The sequence below is a fragment of the Erithacus rubecula genome (assembly GCF_903797595.1).
Source record: "Erithacus rubecula genome assembly, chromosome: 2".
In the NCBI taxonomy this organism is placed as follows: domain Eukaryota; kingdom Metazoa; phylum Chordata; class Aves; order Passeriformes; family Muscicapidae; genus Erithacus; species Erithacus rubecula.
This window is the reverse complement of record NC_136685.1, coordinates 9,858,331-9,877,206: the sequence shown is the minus strand read 5'-3', so window position 1 is coordinate 9,877,206 and position 18,876 is coordinate 9,858,331. Positions and strand designations below refer to the sequence as shown.

Below are 18,876 nucleotides of genomic sequence, written 5' to 3'. Positions count from 1 at the left end.
CTCTGTGAATTTTCTTCCTTCTCCATTTTGAAAATCTAGTTTTCATTTTTGCAGTACTTTGAAATAGACTTATTAATCCATTGAGGGAAATAAACAGCTGGAAATAAATGTTTCCCAACTTCTGGAAAGACACTAACTGTTTCCTAAGCCATATCCAAGTGGTCACCAAATAAAAGCATAAGGGAAAACCAATTCTTGGCCTGGATCTAAGTCTGTGCTAATGAAGAAATCAACAGTAGAGGGCTGGGTGAGTCATTCTTCTTAAAAGATCATCAAATATCCAACCTCTTAATTATTTATTGGTTGCTAAGACCAACAGCCAACACTGTGCTCAGAGTTGTTCAGGGCAGCCTTCACCACACAGTCTAAATTTGGCATACCAGCAGTATCCAGCAACTCACTGGATGTTCAGTAGACATCCAGCAATGCACTTGAGGGGTGGTGAAAGCCAGAGATGTTTGTAAAGTGTTAGAGAAGTTGTTTGCCAAGCAAAGTGCATTTTAAGGAAGAACACAAAAATAAGTACACAATAGGCACCAAAAGAATTAACTGACAGTTCAAAGGGAAGTCATGGAAAGTGGCACATTCTTGATGGTCTGTGATTTCTCCTTCTGCCACAGATGATGTTTTTTCTCATGTTCCTTTCAAGAACACTTACATAAACCCAGTTTCATATGTGCAAAGAGATAGGGAAAACAACCTGCCAGCCTGTAGCCAATATAGCTTCATTCATAGTACAAAATTTCCCATCCCAAGTAAAAAGAAAATTGGGAAAAAATAAAGAATTTTATTAAATTTTGGATCAAAACATTCCAAAACAAAATAAAAGCATTCAATTAGCTGTCCTATCACCATGCTCAGATATAATAAAATGCAACTCACGAGAAAAAAATACATCCTTAAGCCCTTATGATGGTATGGAAGCTACAGCAACCCTTGAGCAGATCCCAATGAGACCAGTTGAATGTCAGATGGAAGAGGCACCAGCATGAGGCTGCAGGTGCTCTCTGCACACAGCAGAGACATCCAGGAAAGAGGAAAATGTGAAGAACAGAGGTGGGTGGCTGTGCCTGAAACTCTGAAATGGCCTCTGTAAGTTTGGGAAGAAACATGGGGAATTGTTACTCTTGAGGTTTGAGGGTTTGACCAATATGAGATGGAAAAAGCAGAGGAAGAGTCCCACAGCCTGTTTAGCTGTGTATTGCTGACATCCTGCTTTGTTCTCTGACATGCAGTGCAGTCCTGCCTCTGGACATGTGCCACCAGCCTCGAGGGCTGTGGCAGGTGGGGAGGGACAGCAGAGTCAGGAACACATTCACAAAACAGAGCTATTCCCACTGTTTAGCACACAGACCCCTCCTACCTCATATAACTTTAGATGAGATCTGCTCTTACCTATTTTTATATTTCCTTACTGGAAAGTTTTGTCCTCTCTTCTCTGAAAAAGTACCTGAAACTTCTTTTTTTCAGTCTCACACTGAACTCCTGGAAAATGGATAGATAAAAAGCAAGCCTCAAAAGCATTTCCAAGACATATATAAACTGAAATATCTTTACATACATTTGGAAGAAATCCATGTTGTGTCTGGACAATCCTTGAAAGGATAAAAAAGTTGTTAAATAGATTAATCATTCACTCACAAAGTGTGATTTGAGCACCTCCAGTTTGAAACCAAAAGGCCAGAAAGAGAAAAGGTGTTGTGATGAGAAAAGGCTGGAAATTAAGTGGTTGTTTGAAACAAGTGAAGAAAGCAAGAAGATGAAGAGATTAATTAATTCAGAGACTTGGAAAAAGAAATATTTGTTGTGAATTTCATTCTGGAAGACACTAACTTCAGCTTGATGAAGAAGACCAGAAGGTAGCAAAAAACCCATCAGATTGGAGTAGTCATCCGATGTGGCAAATAAAAATAAAGTATGCAAGCAAATTTAAATGGACCTGAATAAGAGGCAGAATCACAGATTGAAATGGGGACGACAAGAGGAAGAAAAAAGATGAGAGAAAGTAAAATTAGAAATGTGAATGGGGGGGTGGGGAGGAGGAAGCAAACAAAATTACCTGAGAAATAAAGATTGAAGAAGGGGGGGGGGGGAGAAAGGAAAAACAGAGTACCGAGTTTCTTGTATCCTGTTGAAAAGCCAGTAAAAATTTCTTTTTTTCTCTATCCTAAATGACATGCAGACTAATAGGGATAGAAGACAAAGTAGCAAATTAAAACTTAGGGAAATTAAAAATAGACAAGTGATAGTTGGTCTCAGCAGTATGGATTTTGTGGCTGCTGCAAAACAGTTACTAGGCCTAATTCACAACTTCAGCTGTATAACTAGACTAGCTCCATTTGATTCAGTCAAGTTGCTGTAAAAGAGATGAACAAGCCTATAAACTTAGATTTCATCATTGCACACATATAATGCAAAAATATTGAAAATTTAATGTGACTTCCATCACTCAAAGATCTAGTAAAGACAGAAGGCACATTATAAAGCCGGAAAAGAAGCATGACATTCATCCCTTGGGAAAGAATTGAGGTCCCTCATATGACCAGAACACATGTTCTTCTACTCACACTTAGCAATGCAGTTCTCTAGTTGTTCAAATTGACTTGTTCCTTAGAAGATGCAATAAGAAAACAGAATGAACTGACCTTGCAAATAATTTAACTGATTAGTGGTGACAAACCCTACAGACAAACTTTTGGTAATCACTGATCAGATTGATGGTTTATTTTTCAATATTCACTGAGTCAAGAACTATTATGTTCCTATAAACTTTTGTATATGTTTGGTGGAATGCCAGACTGCAGTAAAGCATAGGAGCAAGGTATATGGAGAATCAGCATTCTCTCCTCTTCCTCACAGGTGAAGGACAGAATGTCCCTTTTTAGTAATCTACCAGGTTCTCATCAGCTGTAACTGGTAGTGGAATTACAGCCCCAGAGAGCAGCATGGAGGGAGATGTGAACTGGAAGTGTCAGAGACGTTTGAGCATGACAGGGACCCTGGAAGAGCCAGGTCTGAATAAGAGCAGAGGGAAAAGCCCCAACACAGCCTTTTGCTGAAACCACTGCTTCAATCACAGGACTCCTGCTGGTGCTCCTGCAGAGCACTGCCCTCTGCCATGGAAACAATTCTGCTGGGGATCAGCAGGACCTGCACCGAGCCTGGGGACAAATGCAGAGTTTCACCAAAAGCTGGGAACACTTTAGAGCAGCTAGGCTGCTGTTTCTTTGAAGTTCTGCTGGATGCTGAGTGCACTTCAGCTGCTCCTTGAGTTTAAATAAGGTAAGCTTGGCTGTGCAAAACAAATCAATGGCTTTTCTTGTGTCTCCCAGACTGAGAAGTGATTCTTCCTAAGGGAAGGGAAGATCCCTTCACTCCTGAAGCCCTCTGAGCAGTTAAATATGCATGTGGTCAAACTTGGTCCTTGTAAAACCCAATTGACTTCATTCAAAAAACTCCTATAAAGATGACTGATGTCATTGGAGTCCCACCAGGGATGAACTTGGCCCATGCCATTCCTCCTGTGTAGTCACTGGATAGGAATGTAGAGGAGAAAAGCATACTGGGCTCTAGGACTCCATCTCTCAACAAAACTGCCAGGGCTGGAAAAGAGTTACACGTGAATATAAATTTGTCGCACACACTCCATTAGATCGCCCGGATCAGCCGCTGCTTTCAGTTGCCCTCCTACCACTTGGAGTTTCTCCTTCCACTACTGAGGGTTGAGCAGGAGTTTCTACATGAGTGTGCCAAATCTCCTGGGAGCAAAATCAGCAGCTTTACCCACCAGTTTACAGATGAAGAAACTGAAACAGGGAGCCGAAGTGATTTGCTTCAGTTTACGTGTGGTGACAGAGGTAGAAAAAGTATTGAAACTACTTATGGCTCCTCGCCACTTAGACCATGTATTCCTGTGATATATCTTTTTAATTTCCCTCTCCTTTCCCCATCTCCCTTCTCCCCTGCCCCCAACCCCATCCACATTGTCTCTAGCCACACAACTGGGAAGCTGGGATTAATCCATCCCTAGGGAAACTGGGATTAATATACAACTCATGCGGAACCTTTAAAAACCCAATGATTTGTGGTCCCCTTTTCAGAGACACATGCAATCCACAGCTGAAAAGTAACTATTTGCTGTTCCAGTGCACATTCTGAGAGAGGCTTTTGCTCTGTTTCATGAATGCACACTGAAGACCCCATCTGACAGGATTTTTTCATGCATCCAACAAAAAAACAGGCTTAGTAGGCTGTGCAGAATCAGGCTCTTGCAGAGTACTAACAGTTTATGGGCAGAAAAAGAATGACTGGAATGCAAAGGGGGGGAAAGAGAGCTAGAGATGTGCCAACACATCTTTATGTTTTCCTTCTGTAACTGGAAATGGTTAAAAAAATAATTAAAAGGGGAAAAAAAAAAATCTGTGTTTCCCTTATAAATCTTCCAGGAAGAGGCAACTAGAGTCAGGTGCCCGGTTTTCATTCTTGTGAACTCCCATTCAGCGATGTTTTTATGATGAAAATGCAAAATTTAAAGCAACTGTGAAAACAGAATCAGCTCTCGATTGGCAGACAGAGGCCTAAGTTTTATTCACTGTGTGAGTGTCAGATTAAAACACATGCAAAGATAGAAAAGAAAAAGAACGAGAAGGAAGGCAATTAATCATTTAAATTGTGATCCTAATTCAAAAGGCACATTTCCCATCTAATTCCTTTCATTTATTTTGGGGTTTAGTACAATTTATCTCTTCTGACTGTCATAATTTCATCTCTACTTTGCTTTCTTTGGAATCGCTGAACTGATACTGCCTAGCAAATTTCAAAACACTGGAGGGAAAAGGCAAACTGTTCCCCCATACAGCTGGGAGCATGACCAGATAGATAGCCTTTGTTAGCACCAGGGCAAAAGTGGCCTTCTGGGACCAGGAAATACACACACATTTAAGGGTAGTACAAGTGACATTAAGAGGTTGTATGTGCATCCTGTGATCGGCATGCCCATGTAGTTTTATTACATCTGTATTTCTAATTATGTCAGTTCTGGAGGGGGTTTTTTTGGTTTTTTTTCGTTTTAATTGCACATAAAAATGCAAGTCCCAAGAAATTCTTGGCAGTCCAAGCTTAAGCTTTTCAAATGAAACGCTTCTCGTGCCCAGCTGGGAGGAGTGGTTTCTCCACCTTTGCGACCCCGCAGCTCTAATGGTTCCCAGGAACCAGTTACTGACGCGGTTTCTTACCTCGCCACGGGTGTTTCAGTTTCCCACTTTTAAGGAGACGGTGGAGCGACGGTGGGAAAGCCTCGGTGGAGAGACCTGACTCCCTTCCTCCCTCCCTGCGGACCCGACTCGGATTCCTGCCTCATATTACGACCCCTGAAAACCTGATTGCAGGCGACAGTGCCCTTTACTTTCTCGTTCGGCGACAGGATCCCGAGTGCATCCTTGTTCCCTTACTTGGTGCCAGGGCGACACAAGAGGGATGGGGAAGTCCATCGGGGGTTTTCTCTCTGATTCTCCGTTTAGAAGGGCACGGAGGAGGATGAATCCTCCAGCCTTCAGGCTGCCCCTTAACGCCGTGTCAGTGCTCGGGGCTGCAGGTCCGCCCTCGGCGAGGTGCGGATGCCGCGTCCCTTGGAGCGCTCCGGGACAGCGACCCACGCCGGGGAAAGGCGGCCGCTCCCGCGGGGTTTGCGCAAGGCAATCCCTCCAAATCCACACGGAGGATCGAGGAAAGGCGGGGGAGACGACACCTTCAAATATCCTCCGAGAAGAGCTGCTGAGCAAACATCCCGGCCCGGCTCAGCCGCGCGGGGCCGGCGCCGCGAGGGGATGGAGGGATGGATGGAGGGGGGGATGAAGGGATGGATGGAGGGAGGGATGGATGGAGGGATGGAGGGAGGGATGGAGGCATGGATGCTCCTCGCTCCAGCCGGGCGCGCTCCGCGCATGAGACGCCGGCGGAGCGGCGCGCAGGGCTCCGCGCTCGTCCCGCCTCCTCCCGCGCGGGGCCAGCCCCAGCTGCCTGCAGGTTACCACGGGCTTCACCCCGCACCCCTCACTTGCTGCTTTTCAGATGCCAAAACCAAAAAGCCTTCTCGCGGCGTGGGAACAAAACCCAAGCAAGCCGGCTTCAAACTCTGCCCATGCTCCCAGCTCCCGGAGCTGGATGCTGTCGCACTCAGCACTCCCCATCCGAGTTCCCCGAGGGCCTTCCCAGGTTGGAGGTGGGTCTGCAGCCCGTCCCGCAAGTGCCTTTTCGTTAGTTACGGTGCGCTCGAATGGGTGTCCAATAAATAAAACGGAGAGAGAGGTTTCTCCCCCCCTCCCCTTACGTTAAATGAGTTACAACTGCACATTTTTTTCCCTATCCTTGATAGGGTTCTTTGACCAAATAAAGAAATAATTACTGAAAGCGGCAGGGGGAAGGGGAAAGGAGCCGCACTGGACCGCGCGGCTGCCGTCGGTGAGCACCGCGCTCCGGCCGAGCATCCGCGCCCCGGCCAAGCAGGAGCCGCTGGGCAGCTCCGAGGTGACCTCTGCCGCATCCCTAACTTGCAGAAAAAGAGCCTTCTCTTATCGCGGGGGCACTGACTTGTGACGGGAGGAGGAAGGTTTAGGGTTTGCCGAGAGGACGAGAAAGGACGGCGGCAAGAGGCGCTTCAAAGGCTCAAGCGGATGCCCCAGCACTGAGCTCTCTCCCCCGTCTCGATCCAAAGAGGTTTCGCAGTGGAATAAACATCTGTGATCTAAGACAGCTGCCGGGAATCAAAGGCCGTCCCGATCAGCGCGGAACCGGCCCAAGATGTGACCGAAAAATGCCCGCTCCTGACAAACGCGGGGATGGGGGTGCGAAGGCGTCTCCCCCCGCAGCGCCTCCAGGCACCGAGAGCAGCAACAGTTCACCCATTACTCATCTGATTTGTTTTATAACACTTCTGACACCTAATCTTATCAGCTAATACCCACGATTTAGTTACCCAAGACGATTGTTTTTTTCCCTCACTAGCAGCAAAATTATTTGACTCTCCGCAGATGTTTACTTTTGTCAGCCTTACCAAAAAAAAAAAAAAAATAAAATAAAATAAAAAAAAAAAATAAAAAAAGGAAAACTGGGAGAGGGAAAGCTAACAAGCTAACGCATAGAGAAAAGATCCAGACCAGTAGACACAACCACTGAGGAAACAAAAACTAAGGAAAAAAAAAGAGTTCTGAATATTGACCAAGAGAGTTTACCAGGGAAGAGATCAGAAACCAAATTAACACATATGTAGTCCATGCAGACTTGCCTGTAAAATAACAATTTATTTTAATACTTAAAAACCACACGCAATCCAGTGATAAATGTCAATTACCAATAATCAGCATAAAGTGCCAAACAGCCATACAACATTTTTCTTTAATAAACAGAACTTATTGGAATGTCTCTTAATTTGAATACACTGTTCAGAAAGCCAGCATTTAAAAAAATACGCTCTCAAGTTGAGATTTGTTCTCTCACACCAGGACACACGAAGACTTTAAGTACCACTAAAACCACGTTGTGCATACCATCAGTTTGACGTATTGCCATCTTTCTTTCCTCTGGGTTTTTAAATAAGTCCAGAAGTTACAAACTTCCTCACAGCACACTAGACCACAAGGTAATAAAAAAGGTCTCCATGTCTCATGAACACTGATCTGTCCCAACACCAGGAACTCGTGGGTCTGAGATCTGGATGCATTTTCTAATGCATTATAGAACTCCCCACTTGAGAGACTTAGGTCATTTCCAAACATTAATTTTCTTCTCCTTTTCTGAAAAGAAACTAGCAAATGAGATTTGCAAGTTGTCCCTCTCCTTGTCTTAATGGTGCTGTGATGGAAAGCCACCGTTTCAGTTCTTAATCGTCCTCTGGAATTCTTTGTATTTCCTGAAGTGTAAAAATAAGAAGCTTTATACAGTCAAAAAAAAAAAAAAAAAAAAAAAGTATAAAATAAGAGTTTGGATTTTCTTAAGTAATACTTTTGGAAGCTACGATTTTGGTTTGTCTTTTGGGGATTTTTTTGGGTGGGGGGTTGGTTGGGGGGTGTCTTGCGGGTTTTTGTTTGCTTTTAAAGAGATTCCTGTCCAACACGTGAGCACCACCTTTTGGCATAAAGTTTATCAAAGCTGCACAAGTCAGCTAGCACTCTCTGTATCATTCACGCATATTTTTAATGCAAAATAATCTTTTCACCCACGACTTAGGAAGTGAATTGCTTGGACAGAGGATTGAAGAGCTGCAGATTTTGCCCTTTCTAAAGTAGGAACAAAAACAAAACATAAAGTCCAGTGCTCCCATCCCAAAGGTTTTGTTTCTGCTCTAGTTTTGGTGTGAAGTCTGAAGGGGAAGAAAAGTTCATAGAAGTTGGAGATTCAACACTTAAGTTTGGCAGGTTTCAGTTCCTTTACTTGCGTGTGCAGTGTCTTGTGGACTGCTAGTGTTCTGGACTGGCAAAATCCTTTCCCGCATTCTTGACACTTAAAAGGCTTTTCTTTAGAATGGATATATCTAGAGAGAGAAAAACAATCGAGATGTCAGAAATAACTGGCCTAAACTCAGCAGTGAGTTACTTGGGGGAGAATATGCTGGAGACTTCTTACACCTACTGCTGAGACCAGAGTGTGGTGCTTGGGCAGTTGTCTGTATGCGTGTGAGCAGGAGAGGGGGACATCAGAGGGTTGTAGGGTGCTTTTCTCAGGGATACAGAACTTCTCTCTTACTTTGGGGTCACCAGGCTTCATGACAATTCTCAAGAATCATAGAGGCAGAGGACACACAATGCCAATGGAGGATGAAAACGTCTGTGAAAGCTAAAAAGGAGGTTGTGGATGTTGTCTTTATGGAGTGAGTGAGGCACATAGTTTCACTGTGAGTTACCTGGGCTCTTCCACCAACAGTGGGCAGAGGAAAAACTAGGGAACACTCTTGGTTGGATGGGTACTTAACTTTTCTTATAAAAATCTTGAGTGTAGATGGGTAACTAAGAGAGTAAAAATGCACAAGAGATGAACAGGAAAAGAAAAATATTTACCTGTGATCCCTCAGGTGATCCTGTCTTCTGAAAGCCTTGTGACAAATATCACATGTGTAGGGCCGTTCGTCGGTGTGGGTTCTTTCATGAATCAAAAGGTTGTAGGACTTGGTGAAGTGCCTGCCACAGAATTTACACACAAACTCCTTCTTGGTTTTGGACGGTAACCTTCCCCGGGTAGGTTTCTTTTCTGGAGAGAGTTTAGTCACCTCGAGCAAAGACCCCAGCCCCGCAGGTGAGCCCTGACTGTCTGCCTGTCCCAGTTTAGAGTGGTCCTCTTGCGTGGCAGCCACTGCTAAGTTGGCAAAGTCAAAGCGGGGCTTGGCTTTGAGGGTCATGTTGGCAGCCTCTTGCTTGGGCTGGATGACGTGCGGGAAGAGTGGGAAGGTGGGCAGCTGGAAGCGCGCGTCCACCAGGCTGGAGACGCCGGGCACCTTGGAGAAGGAGGAGCGGGGCAGGTGCATGGCCGGGTAGCCCAGAGTCCACTGGTGCAGGTGCACGGCGTGCAGGGCACTGAAGCCATAGAGGTTGGAGAGGTGCTCGGAGGGCACGGCGGGCAGCCCGTTGAACGCTTGCAGGAAGGAGTAGTTGGTAAGCTGCAGGGAAGGATGGATGGGCACTGGGGCCGGCAGGGTTTTACTTCCCATGGTGGCCGCTCAGGTGGAGGATCTTGGGAACAGGGGAGGAAAATACCTGGAAAATAAAGATGGAGGGGGGGAAGAGAGAGAGGTAGATTTATATGAAAATAAAAGCACCTTATCTCACCCCGCAACAATATCCCTCTCCAAAGCCACAGGAGGAGGTTGCCTTGGAATTAGAGAGACCTGACCATACCTTTACTGTGAGTGGGTCCCTAGATTTTTCCCATCTCTCTCTTGTACATGAATGTTGTACTTTATCCACAATCATTCACTTCCAAGCCATATTCCCTGCTATGCAGACTTCCAATGATCCTGTACGTGGGGACAGCTGAGATGCCATTTTGGCCCTAAAAGCTCAGTCATCTCCCAATAATTTAAAATCCCATCCTGGGTGACCTCAGCCTTTAGAAAATAGTGAGATACTGCCCACTACATCCATCTGCAGAAATTGCATTTAGCCCTGACTCTTTAGATAACACAGCAAAAAGTGCAGAACTTGCTCCCCCTGGGTTGCTCAGCTCCCTGTGCTCTGGCCCTAGCCAAGTCTCTGAGATGATGGAGGGACTCGGATGCTCAAAAAAAAGAATAAAACTTTGGTGAAAAAAAAACATTATGGGGAAAATACCAGCCAAAGACCTCCCTCTTGTGTACTACAGAAAGAAAAAGAAAAATGCTGAATTTGGGTGACAAATCTGAAGTGCCATTTGCTCTTCCCAGAGAGAAGTGCCTGGCTTCAAGCCCACATCCTAAACTAAGCAATTGCTTAATTAGAGCCCTTCAAAAGGCTAAAATGCAAGGACTGGGGAGACCCTTCCCGTGGGGCACCCAGACCAGCAGCTGCAGGGCCTCTGCCCTTCCCTGGGCTGGGTGCCACCACTTTGGTCTGTGTTACAGGGTCCTGCCAAGCCCTTAGCCTCTCTTGTGGGCCAGAACCCTACCCATCCCACCCTACAAGATGGAGGGGAAAATGCTACAAGGCAGCACCGTTGAGGCACATCTGGCCCAGTCTGAAAATTCAGCCCCAGCTGCTGTCAACCATTTGGTGGGAGATGCTTCCCGAGGGTTGTTGGTGGGGACAGAGCTTCCTCCCTTTGTGGGTGTGAGAGAGCACCCATGGCCTTTGGAAGCAACACATCTCTGAAGCCCAGAGAGCCTCCCCTTTACTCCACAGCCCCCAGTTTATACTCTCTTAGCTTATAGCTAACCTCAGTGAGCTCTGGGATTTGCCTTCAGCGGGGCTATTTTCTGCCAGAATCCCTACAGGTTTGCTGCAGGGTCCCCACGGGATCCACAGAGGGTCTTTGTAAGATCCTGACAGGGTTCCTGCTGAGTCAGGGCTGGTTCCCTGACTCAAGATCCTCAAGATCCCCACGGGGGACTCCAGCAAGGTCCTCGCAGTATTCAGATTAGAGTTCATCCCCATGTGTAGAGTAAAGTCCCTTTGGAGAAATGGAAGCTGCAAAGAACAGCAGAGCAGTAATTGTCCCTCGGAGCTAGAAGTCTGGGGGTGTGGAAACTGGTGGTGGAAGAGGTCTAAAGACCAGGGAAACAAATCTGATTTATATGTGTGCTATTGCCTGGAAAGAGGAGCTGCGGCTGGGAGGGTGTGAGAGGGAGAAGCTTACTCTGAGCAGCTCTGTACTCCAGGCCCACCTTTCACTCTGCTTTACATAAATCAGCAGCAGGAAGAGGAACTCAAACCTTAGAGGAATTCCACTGCAATGACCCAGAATGAGAGATTGTGACATTTCTTGTTTTTCAATTGGATACATTTCTGATAGTGACCAGTTGAAAAATGCGCACATTATATTATCTGTTCTCATACCTTTCCTCTTTTTTCCCTCTTTCTATTTTTTTTTTTTTTGTTTGGTTTTGTTTGGTTTTTTTTTAATTTTTATTGGTCTTGGTTTTTGTTTTGTTTCAGTTTGGTATTTTTGCTAAACTATTTAGGGCTGTTGAACCAGCCAGACTGTTCTGTTGCTCTACTGGGGATATACTTTTATTTAGTTAGTGCTGCCTATACACTAAGCATGTCCACATCACAGCACAAATGCCTCAGCTGGTGTCCCCGAGGACAAAGTGCTCAGAAAACACTTGTCCTCTGGTTTGGGTACCTGAAAATGTCTGTTTCTGTCCGTCACAATGGCTCCGTGTCTGTTTCCCTGTCTAGATAGCTCTAGATATCTCAAACATAAAGCAAGCTATTGCAAATGAAGTTTATCCCTCTTTTTTTTTCTTTCTTTGTATCCTTAAAAAACACTTAATATGGAATATATAAGCAGAAATCTACTATGTCAATATTATTAAATTCTCGTTTGAAAACATTTTTAGAATTCTCTTTCGATTTTCCCAATGAAGAACAAGGCACAAACTGAGGAGAAATAGTCAGGTCATAATAGCATCCATTGCACCCGCAGTTTTTTTTGTTTTATGCTAGAGTAGGTCTTTTGAATTAAAAAAAAAAAAAAAAAAAAAAAAAAAAGCCAAAGACAACACGAAAAAAAGTAGAGAGAGAAAACAAGAAGAAAAGAGGAGGTGGGAGCAGAGTGTTCATGTTTCTGCAAGTTTCTTGGCACCTTTCCAGAAATGTAAGCTGCACTTTTGCTCTGTATGGTCGGGATACTGAAAAATATGGACGAAGAGCAGGCTATTTCTTGAAGAAGTCCCCTAACTTCGGGACATCAAAGCAAATGAGTTTCACAGTGTTGTAACTCTGGTCTACAACTTGCCCGCAGAGATCAACGTTTCTTTGATTTCGGTGTCACCTCCACCTTTAATTCTGCTTCATGTAAACAGATCGTTATCGGGTCTTTTTTTTTTTTTTTTTTTTTTTTTTTTTTTTTTTTTTTTTAACAGAAGAAGACCCCGCGAGTTCTCTGCTTGAATTCCCCCATTGCAATAAAACTGTGCGGGGTTCTCTTTTTTAACACAAAGTAGCTCGGTGAGTAATTAAGAACAAACCACTTGTGTTCTGACTGAAACAAAACCCGCTCATGCCAAGATAAATTTACCCTGCAAAATAGGATCATAAACTTGAAAGTCTGCATCTGTCTCCAGCTTTCTTACCCTTTGCCCTGAGTGAAGATACGGTAATACTATTGTCCAGTTGCCACTGTTTTAAAACCATTTCAATCTTAACCTTCCAGATTAAATTCTACTTACTCTATATGCCAGGAAAAAAAATCTACCGGTTTTCTGCTGGTAGCATAGCAAGAGGCGAAACTAAATGGATTTTTAAGTAATCTTGTGGCTAGTCAATATTTTTCCTTTCTACATTGAATTATCAATTTCCGATGTATCCTTTGAAAGGGATATTTGTTACATTAAATACCTGACTCATAAATAATGAGGTTTGCTAATTAGTTCCACATGGAAGAATGGAGGAGGTAAATTACCCTGAGAAGGTTGCTTATTTTTACAAACATGATAAAGTAGCGGGCATAAAATGATGCATTCTTGCGAGAACCTCAAACTACAGCAATCAAGTCTGTAAAAAAAAAAAAAAAAAAAAAAAAAAAAAAAAAAAAAGTTTCTCAATTTTGCCTGATTTTTTCAAGTCTGGTAGCCGCGTCCTTTCGGATGCACGCATTGGTGTGCAGCATTTTGCCTCCAGGTCGGCTATTTATTTCGTCTCCTTTGAGAGGAAGAAAATTTCCCTTCCTAAAGTTAAAGCTAGGAAATGGAGCTTACAGGTTATCTTTGTTTGGAAAACTGAGTGGTAAGAGAATAAAGCTGCCCTTTCGCTCTGCATTATTAGAGCGCGGTGTTCTTTAGGAGTAAAATAGATTGTTCAACACAGATTTATTCAAAGTATTAATGAAGTGTGCAGAATCTATTAAAGTAGGTTTATTTTGGGCTAATTGAGCGTGAAAGAGTTAATTGCTAACATTAATGAGGACTGGAAGGACTCAGTCAGCGTGTGCCTTGGATATCTCCGCTCAATCCTTATAAAATCATCATTCACATTTTATCACGAAATCGGTGTTGACAAGTCTCCCCAGACCACCACCGCGAGCGCGGCTGAACGAGATGGGCTTTAGTTTCTCAAATAATAATAACAAATAATAACCGTGGGCCGGGTGCACCAGCGATGGCTGCACTGCCCGGGGCAGCATTAATCCAAAACAGCAAAGATCGCCGTGCTCGGCCCCTGGAGGGACAGCGGCTGCGAGGCCACGGGCGGCAGCGCGGCCCCACGGCGGGCGTGGGTGGGTGAGCGGGACGGCCGCAGGGGCCAAGCTTCCACCTTCTCCCCGCAGAAGTTTTAGATAGGTTTGGGGGTATAGCGTGCTTGCTTTTGCAATCCTCCTTGGGGTGCTGAAAGGTCCCCAGCACAAGATTCACCCTCGCTTTCTCCCTAGAGAAATTCCCGGTGCCTCCCCTGCACAGGAGTAAATCGTCCTCCCTCTCTCCCGGCAGCAGCGGGGATTTCTTACCCCTGTACTCCTCGCTTGCCATGGTCACAGCGCGCACAGGCGCGGGTAGGGCACGGCTTTGCGGTGACACCCCGGGGCAGCCAGGGCACGGCTTTGCGGTGGCAGCCCCGGGGCAGCCAGGGCACGGCTTTGCGGTGGCAGCCCGGGGCAGCCAGGGCACGGCTTTGCGGTGACACCCTGGGGCAGCCAGGGCACGGCTTCGCGGTGGCAGCCCGGGGCAGCCCGGGCACGGCTTCGCGGTGACATCCCGGGGCAGCCAGGGCACGGCTTTGCGGTGGCACCCCGGGGCAGCCAGGACACGGCTTTGCGGTGACACCCTGGGGCAGCCAGGGCACGGCTTTGCGGTGGCACCCCGGGGCAGCCAGGACACGGCGCGCATCCCCGGCCCGGCCCGGCCCGCAGCCGGGCTCCGCCGCGGAGCTGCAGCCCTGGGGCTCCGGGCCCAGCGTTGCCTTGGAGTCGGGCCTTTTTCTCATCTGATTCCGGACTTACTGAGCTGGATCTACTGTGCACCTGTCCGGGACCCTCCTGCCTGGCTCGCCATTTATCGAACAATTCCTGCGGCGCTGCGATAATCTCCAAAATGCTCTATTTTTATAGTTTCCCTCCCAAAAGCCAACTACAACAACCATATCCTAATCCTCAGCTTTGCACTGACACTTTATAGGCTCGGCCTCGAGAGAAGTTTAGTCTCTCCTGCGCTGAACTCGTTTCGATCCACTCAGACAAATATAAACATCAGGCTCATTTCTGGTATGGCCTTGGGAAGAAAGAGAGGAGGCTTTTTGGATCTTGAAAGTCGGGAGTTGCAAGAAGAGGAAAAAAAAAGAAGGAAGAAAAGTCGCAGAAATAAAGACAGAAGGGAAACAAGAGGAGAGAAAAACCAATAATAGAAAGGAGAAAAGCTGGAAGTTCAAGGCCGTAAAGGACATGCAGGCTTCTGTTTTGCTCGTATGTGTCATTTTTAGCTCGAGTTAGAAACACTGCTTCTCCGCAAGGGGGGAGAGACAACATTGAAAGGGGAGGACAAATCTTTAAATAGCATCAAAATATCCGAGACCCATGTGAAGGCTTACCCCAGCCCTCCGCCCGCCCCAAAGAGAGCAGTCCTCCTCACGTGAACCACAATTTCCACGCTTCTGCACTATCCAGCGGAACGTGGGAGGGGATGGGGGCAAAGAAAGAAAGGAGGTAGAGTAAAGGAAGTGTTTGAATCGATATCCCCAACCCCCGAGGCTTGGCAAAACAAAAACCAAACAGAATGAGTTGTTCTTTTTATTTACCTAATCCCGATCTGTGCTCCACCGCTGGCAGCAGATAAAAGATCCTGGGCTAAATTGGAGCTGGTAAAACAAAATAATGGAAAAAAATAGGAAAAAAAAAAAAAAAAAAAAAAGGAAAAAAAAAAAAAAAAAGAAAAAGAAAAAAAAGAAAAAAGAAAAAAAAAATAAGGAGGTTGGGCTAGGTCAGTGTCTGTGCTGGCCCTGGGGGGCACAGCTCACCCCACCCACCCCACTGCTCCTCCAGCGGGTACAGGCAGATCCGAGCGGGGCCAGGTGTCCAGGTGCTCCGGCCGGCGCGGCCGGAGGTGCTCTCGGCGCTCCCGGAGCCGGCTGCGTGCGCTGGAGTGCGAACGCGCCCGGGAGCAGCCGCGCTCAGACTGAACCGATCCCTTCCCTCCTGCCTCCTCCTTATTTCAACCCCCCCTCCCAGCTCCCCCCTCAACCTCCCACCGCACTCCGGGCATGCGCACGCAGGGAGAAAGTTTCTGGCTGGGAAGAACCAACTTTTCAACCCGCTTCTCCCGGAGGCGCAGCAGCCCGGGACTCGCAGCCCGCAAACCTCTCATCTCGCCCCCCGCCCCGCTCCCGCAGCCTCCCCCGGAGCGTCTCCCCAGGGCCCGCTGCGCTCGGCCCCGCGGCGGAGCGTCCTCCCGGGAATTGCCCGCAGCTCCGCGGGACGGGACGGGACGGGACACGGGACACGGGATGGGACGGGACGGGACAGGAGATGGGACGGGAGATGGGACGGGAGATGGGACGGGACGAGACGGGACACTCGCGGTCCCGGCGCCGCTGCGCGGCAGCGCTGCCTGTGCCGATCCGGCCCCGCCGCTCCGTTCCGCACCTCAGGGCTGCGAACCGCGCCGAACTGCGCCGAACCGCGCCGAACCGCGCCGAACCGCGCCGAACCGCAGCGCTCCCGGCCGCCCCGCTGCGCCCCCTCCCCGCCGAGCAGAGCCGCGGGACAGACTCACCGAGACCTGCCCAGAGGGCAGAAAGAATGAAAAAGTGGGGGGAGGATGGAGGGAGGGATCTGCTCCCGCTGGATGGATTTAGAGGTCTCAGGCTGTTCTGCCTCTCTGAGAAGATCCTCAGAGAGGATCCCGGGAGCCGTTTACCTGTGAGGGGTCCACCCCCGGGAAGGCGCTTCCTCCGCTCGTCCCGTCATCCATCCCAATCCCCACTTTCCGTAGAAGCGCCCCTGACCTGGGTGCCTTCCTCCTGTCCTTCCTCCCACGGCCCGGGAGGGCTTCCACGGCGTGCGAAACTCCGCGGATTCCCCTCGGATAGGGAGCCGCAAAGCTTTGCTTACGTCCGGGGGCTACTGCCCGGGCGACACAGGAAAAGCAAAATAACCCTCGAAAGAAAAAGGTTAAACGGGCTTTATAATTAATCCTGAGGCCGTAATCTCCTCGGTTATTTGTTTTTCTATTCATCCATCCATTCACACTCCTTTAGATCCTTGAAGGGGGGAAAAATTGCATGGGTATATTACATTGTCCCGAGAAGCCAGGGTAATATAATACGCGAGCGAAGACAGATCCGTCAGGATAGCGCGGTACCGTGCTCAGGGACACGCATGTGTCTTTTTATTGTTCATGACACTCTTGTAATTACACCTTTCCTTTTTTTCTCCCTCTCTTTTTTTTTTTTTTTTTAAAATTTTTTTTTTTACCATCTCCGAAGGAAAAACAAGCGAACAAATAAAACTAAAATCAACAAAAGAGCAACAAGAAGACAGTAGGTTACCATCCTGAAGAATAAGTGCTCATGAACATGACAGTAGCGTGGCAAGCAAGCCTAGCCCTGCCATTTCAACCCCAAATCCTCTCTATTTTTATGAACAATTTGAGGTCCAACATTGCACTCTGCTTCAGGCAGGCAAAGAGTTTTTCGTTCCCTTTTTTTTGTAAACGAGTGGCATTTTTATGAGGCAGAGGCGAAGCAAAAACGTTCCCAGTTCTTCTTCAGTTCTCTCGCATTTGGTGCTGTTATTTTTCTCTTTCTTTATTACACCCATACACATTCAAAAAAAAAAAAAAAAACAACCCCAAAAACCAAAAGAACCCCATATAACCCCGCACTCTGTGCAAGAAGAAAAAGGAAAAGAGCGGGGAAAAAAAAAAAAAAAATTAAAAAAAAAAAAGAAAAAAAAAAAGAAAAGGAAAACCCTCAAAACCCAAACCGCTAAACCTCGTCTTTTCATTTCTGTCGAGAATGTGATCCTGTGCCCGCTGCCTTAAGCTGACTTCTTTGAATAAGTTTGCATTTTCAAATATAGTTTAAGTCCAGTTGTCTGAACACGAATGTAAGATTCCCAAGTGTCCCCGGACCAAGATACAGACCGCAGACAGGCTCTTCTAACTGAAGATGTATCTTTTTCCATAGGAAAATTTTTTTATAGCTGAGGGTGGGTGCATGCACTAATAAACAAAAATTGTATTACTCTTTAAATAAATAGCGGATTAGCTGAGGCGGTAAACACAAAACCATCTATGATACCTGCACGTGCTGCCTTTGAGGGAACAAAATAAAAACCATGCACTTCTAGATACAAACCCCATAATTCCGAAATAAATACTTAAACATTGAAATGAGTAGCAGCAGATGATCTCATTTTCTACGGGGGAGTGAGACACGAAAAAAATTATTCCCACGCGAAAATAGTTTATAATCAAAGCAGGTCGTTGGGATATCATTCTATTCTAGAGTATTTCTGGAAGCTGTAGCTGCAAGCTGCCTGGATAATGTGTCGTCGGTATGTGCGTATTTGTTAAAAAATAAAAAATATTTGGACTTGTCAACCCACTGGCGGTAGAACTGAAGTTTCAGGTTAACTGTCTTGTTAAGTGCATTAGTTTTAAATATCTGGTGTTTAAGTTATGAAGCATATGTTGTTCCAAAACCTTTATTCTCGAATGCATTTTTATGATGTCCCTTGCTAATTTGCATTATGTCAACTTGCAGCAGTGGGGAACCTAATACCGGGAACGGGGAACAAAACCACTCTGACACGCAGGGAATATGCTGCTCTTTTCCACAGCGAAGATCTGCTGTCGATTAGGAATGTTACGACTTCAAGAGAATTGTGAAAAGCGAAGGCATCTGCTCCCAAAGCTAGCCACGTTTGTAGGATTTAGACGTGACAGCGAAACCAAATTCGTTTCAAGAGAAACCTGTCGGATGACTGGGGAGACCGAAGCCCCTATTCCTGTTTCCCACCTGTATTCCCTTCCCAAAATCTTCCCGGTCTCTATTCTGTGCCACGTACATGCAAATCAAAGGCCCCCGGTTCTGTGCACCCCATTGTCGGGGAGCAGCATCCCGGACAGCACCCCGCTCCCGGGGCTCCGGGGCCGCCTGTCCGCTGCGCTCCCGCAGAGACGGAGCCGGGCGCTGCTGCCTCGCCCCGGTACCGCCGGGGCCGGTGCTGCTGCCCGAACCGGCACCGGGGAGAGGCTTAGCG

At 46.7% G+C, this 18,876-nt stretch overlaps 1 protein-coding gene across 2 annotated transcripts; it reads right to left on the bottom strand.

Annotated features, from left to right (window-relative positions):
• Positions 1 to 7,278: 7,278 nt before the first annotated feature.
• OSR1 (odd-skipped related transcription factor 1) lies at positions 7,279 to 16,514 on the bottom strand. 2 transcript variants are annotated; one of them, XM_079333418.1, is made up of 4 exons: positions 16,385 to 16,514; positions 15,411 to 15,470; positions 9,051 to 9,743; positions 7,279 to 8,527 (listed from the first exon to the last, which is right to left on the bottom strand). In XM_079333418.1, exons 3-4 carry the CDS (start codon positions 9,695 to 9,697, stop codon positions 8,392 to 8,394), a joined length of 783 nt encoding a protein of 260 aa, XP_079189544.1. In that variant the 5' UTR covers positions 9,698 to 9,743; positions 15,411 to 15,470; positions 16,385 to 16,514; the 3' UTR covers positions 7,279 to 8,391. The 2 variants fall into 2 exon arrangements, with proteins under 2 accessions (XP_079189544.1, XP_079189543.1); XM_079333417.1 differs by lacking the exon at positions 16,385 to 16,514 and adding an exon at positions 15,639 to 15,712.
• Between the last annotated feature and the right edge of the window lie 2,362 nt (positions 16,515 to 18,876).

Bases quoted from the DNA above. Each gene is read 5' to 3' on its own strand.
- OSR1 (XM_079333418.1), bottom strand. From the start codon at position 9,697: ATGGGAAGTAAAACCCTGCCGGCCCCAGTGCCCATCCATCCTTCCCTG. The intron at 8,528-9,050 runs GTAAATATTTTT...TTCTCTCTCTAG, and splicing joins GATCACCTGAGGGATCACAG to ATATATCCATTCTAAAGAAA.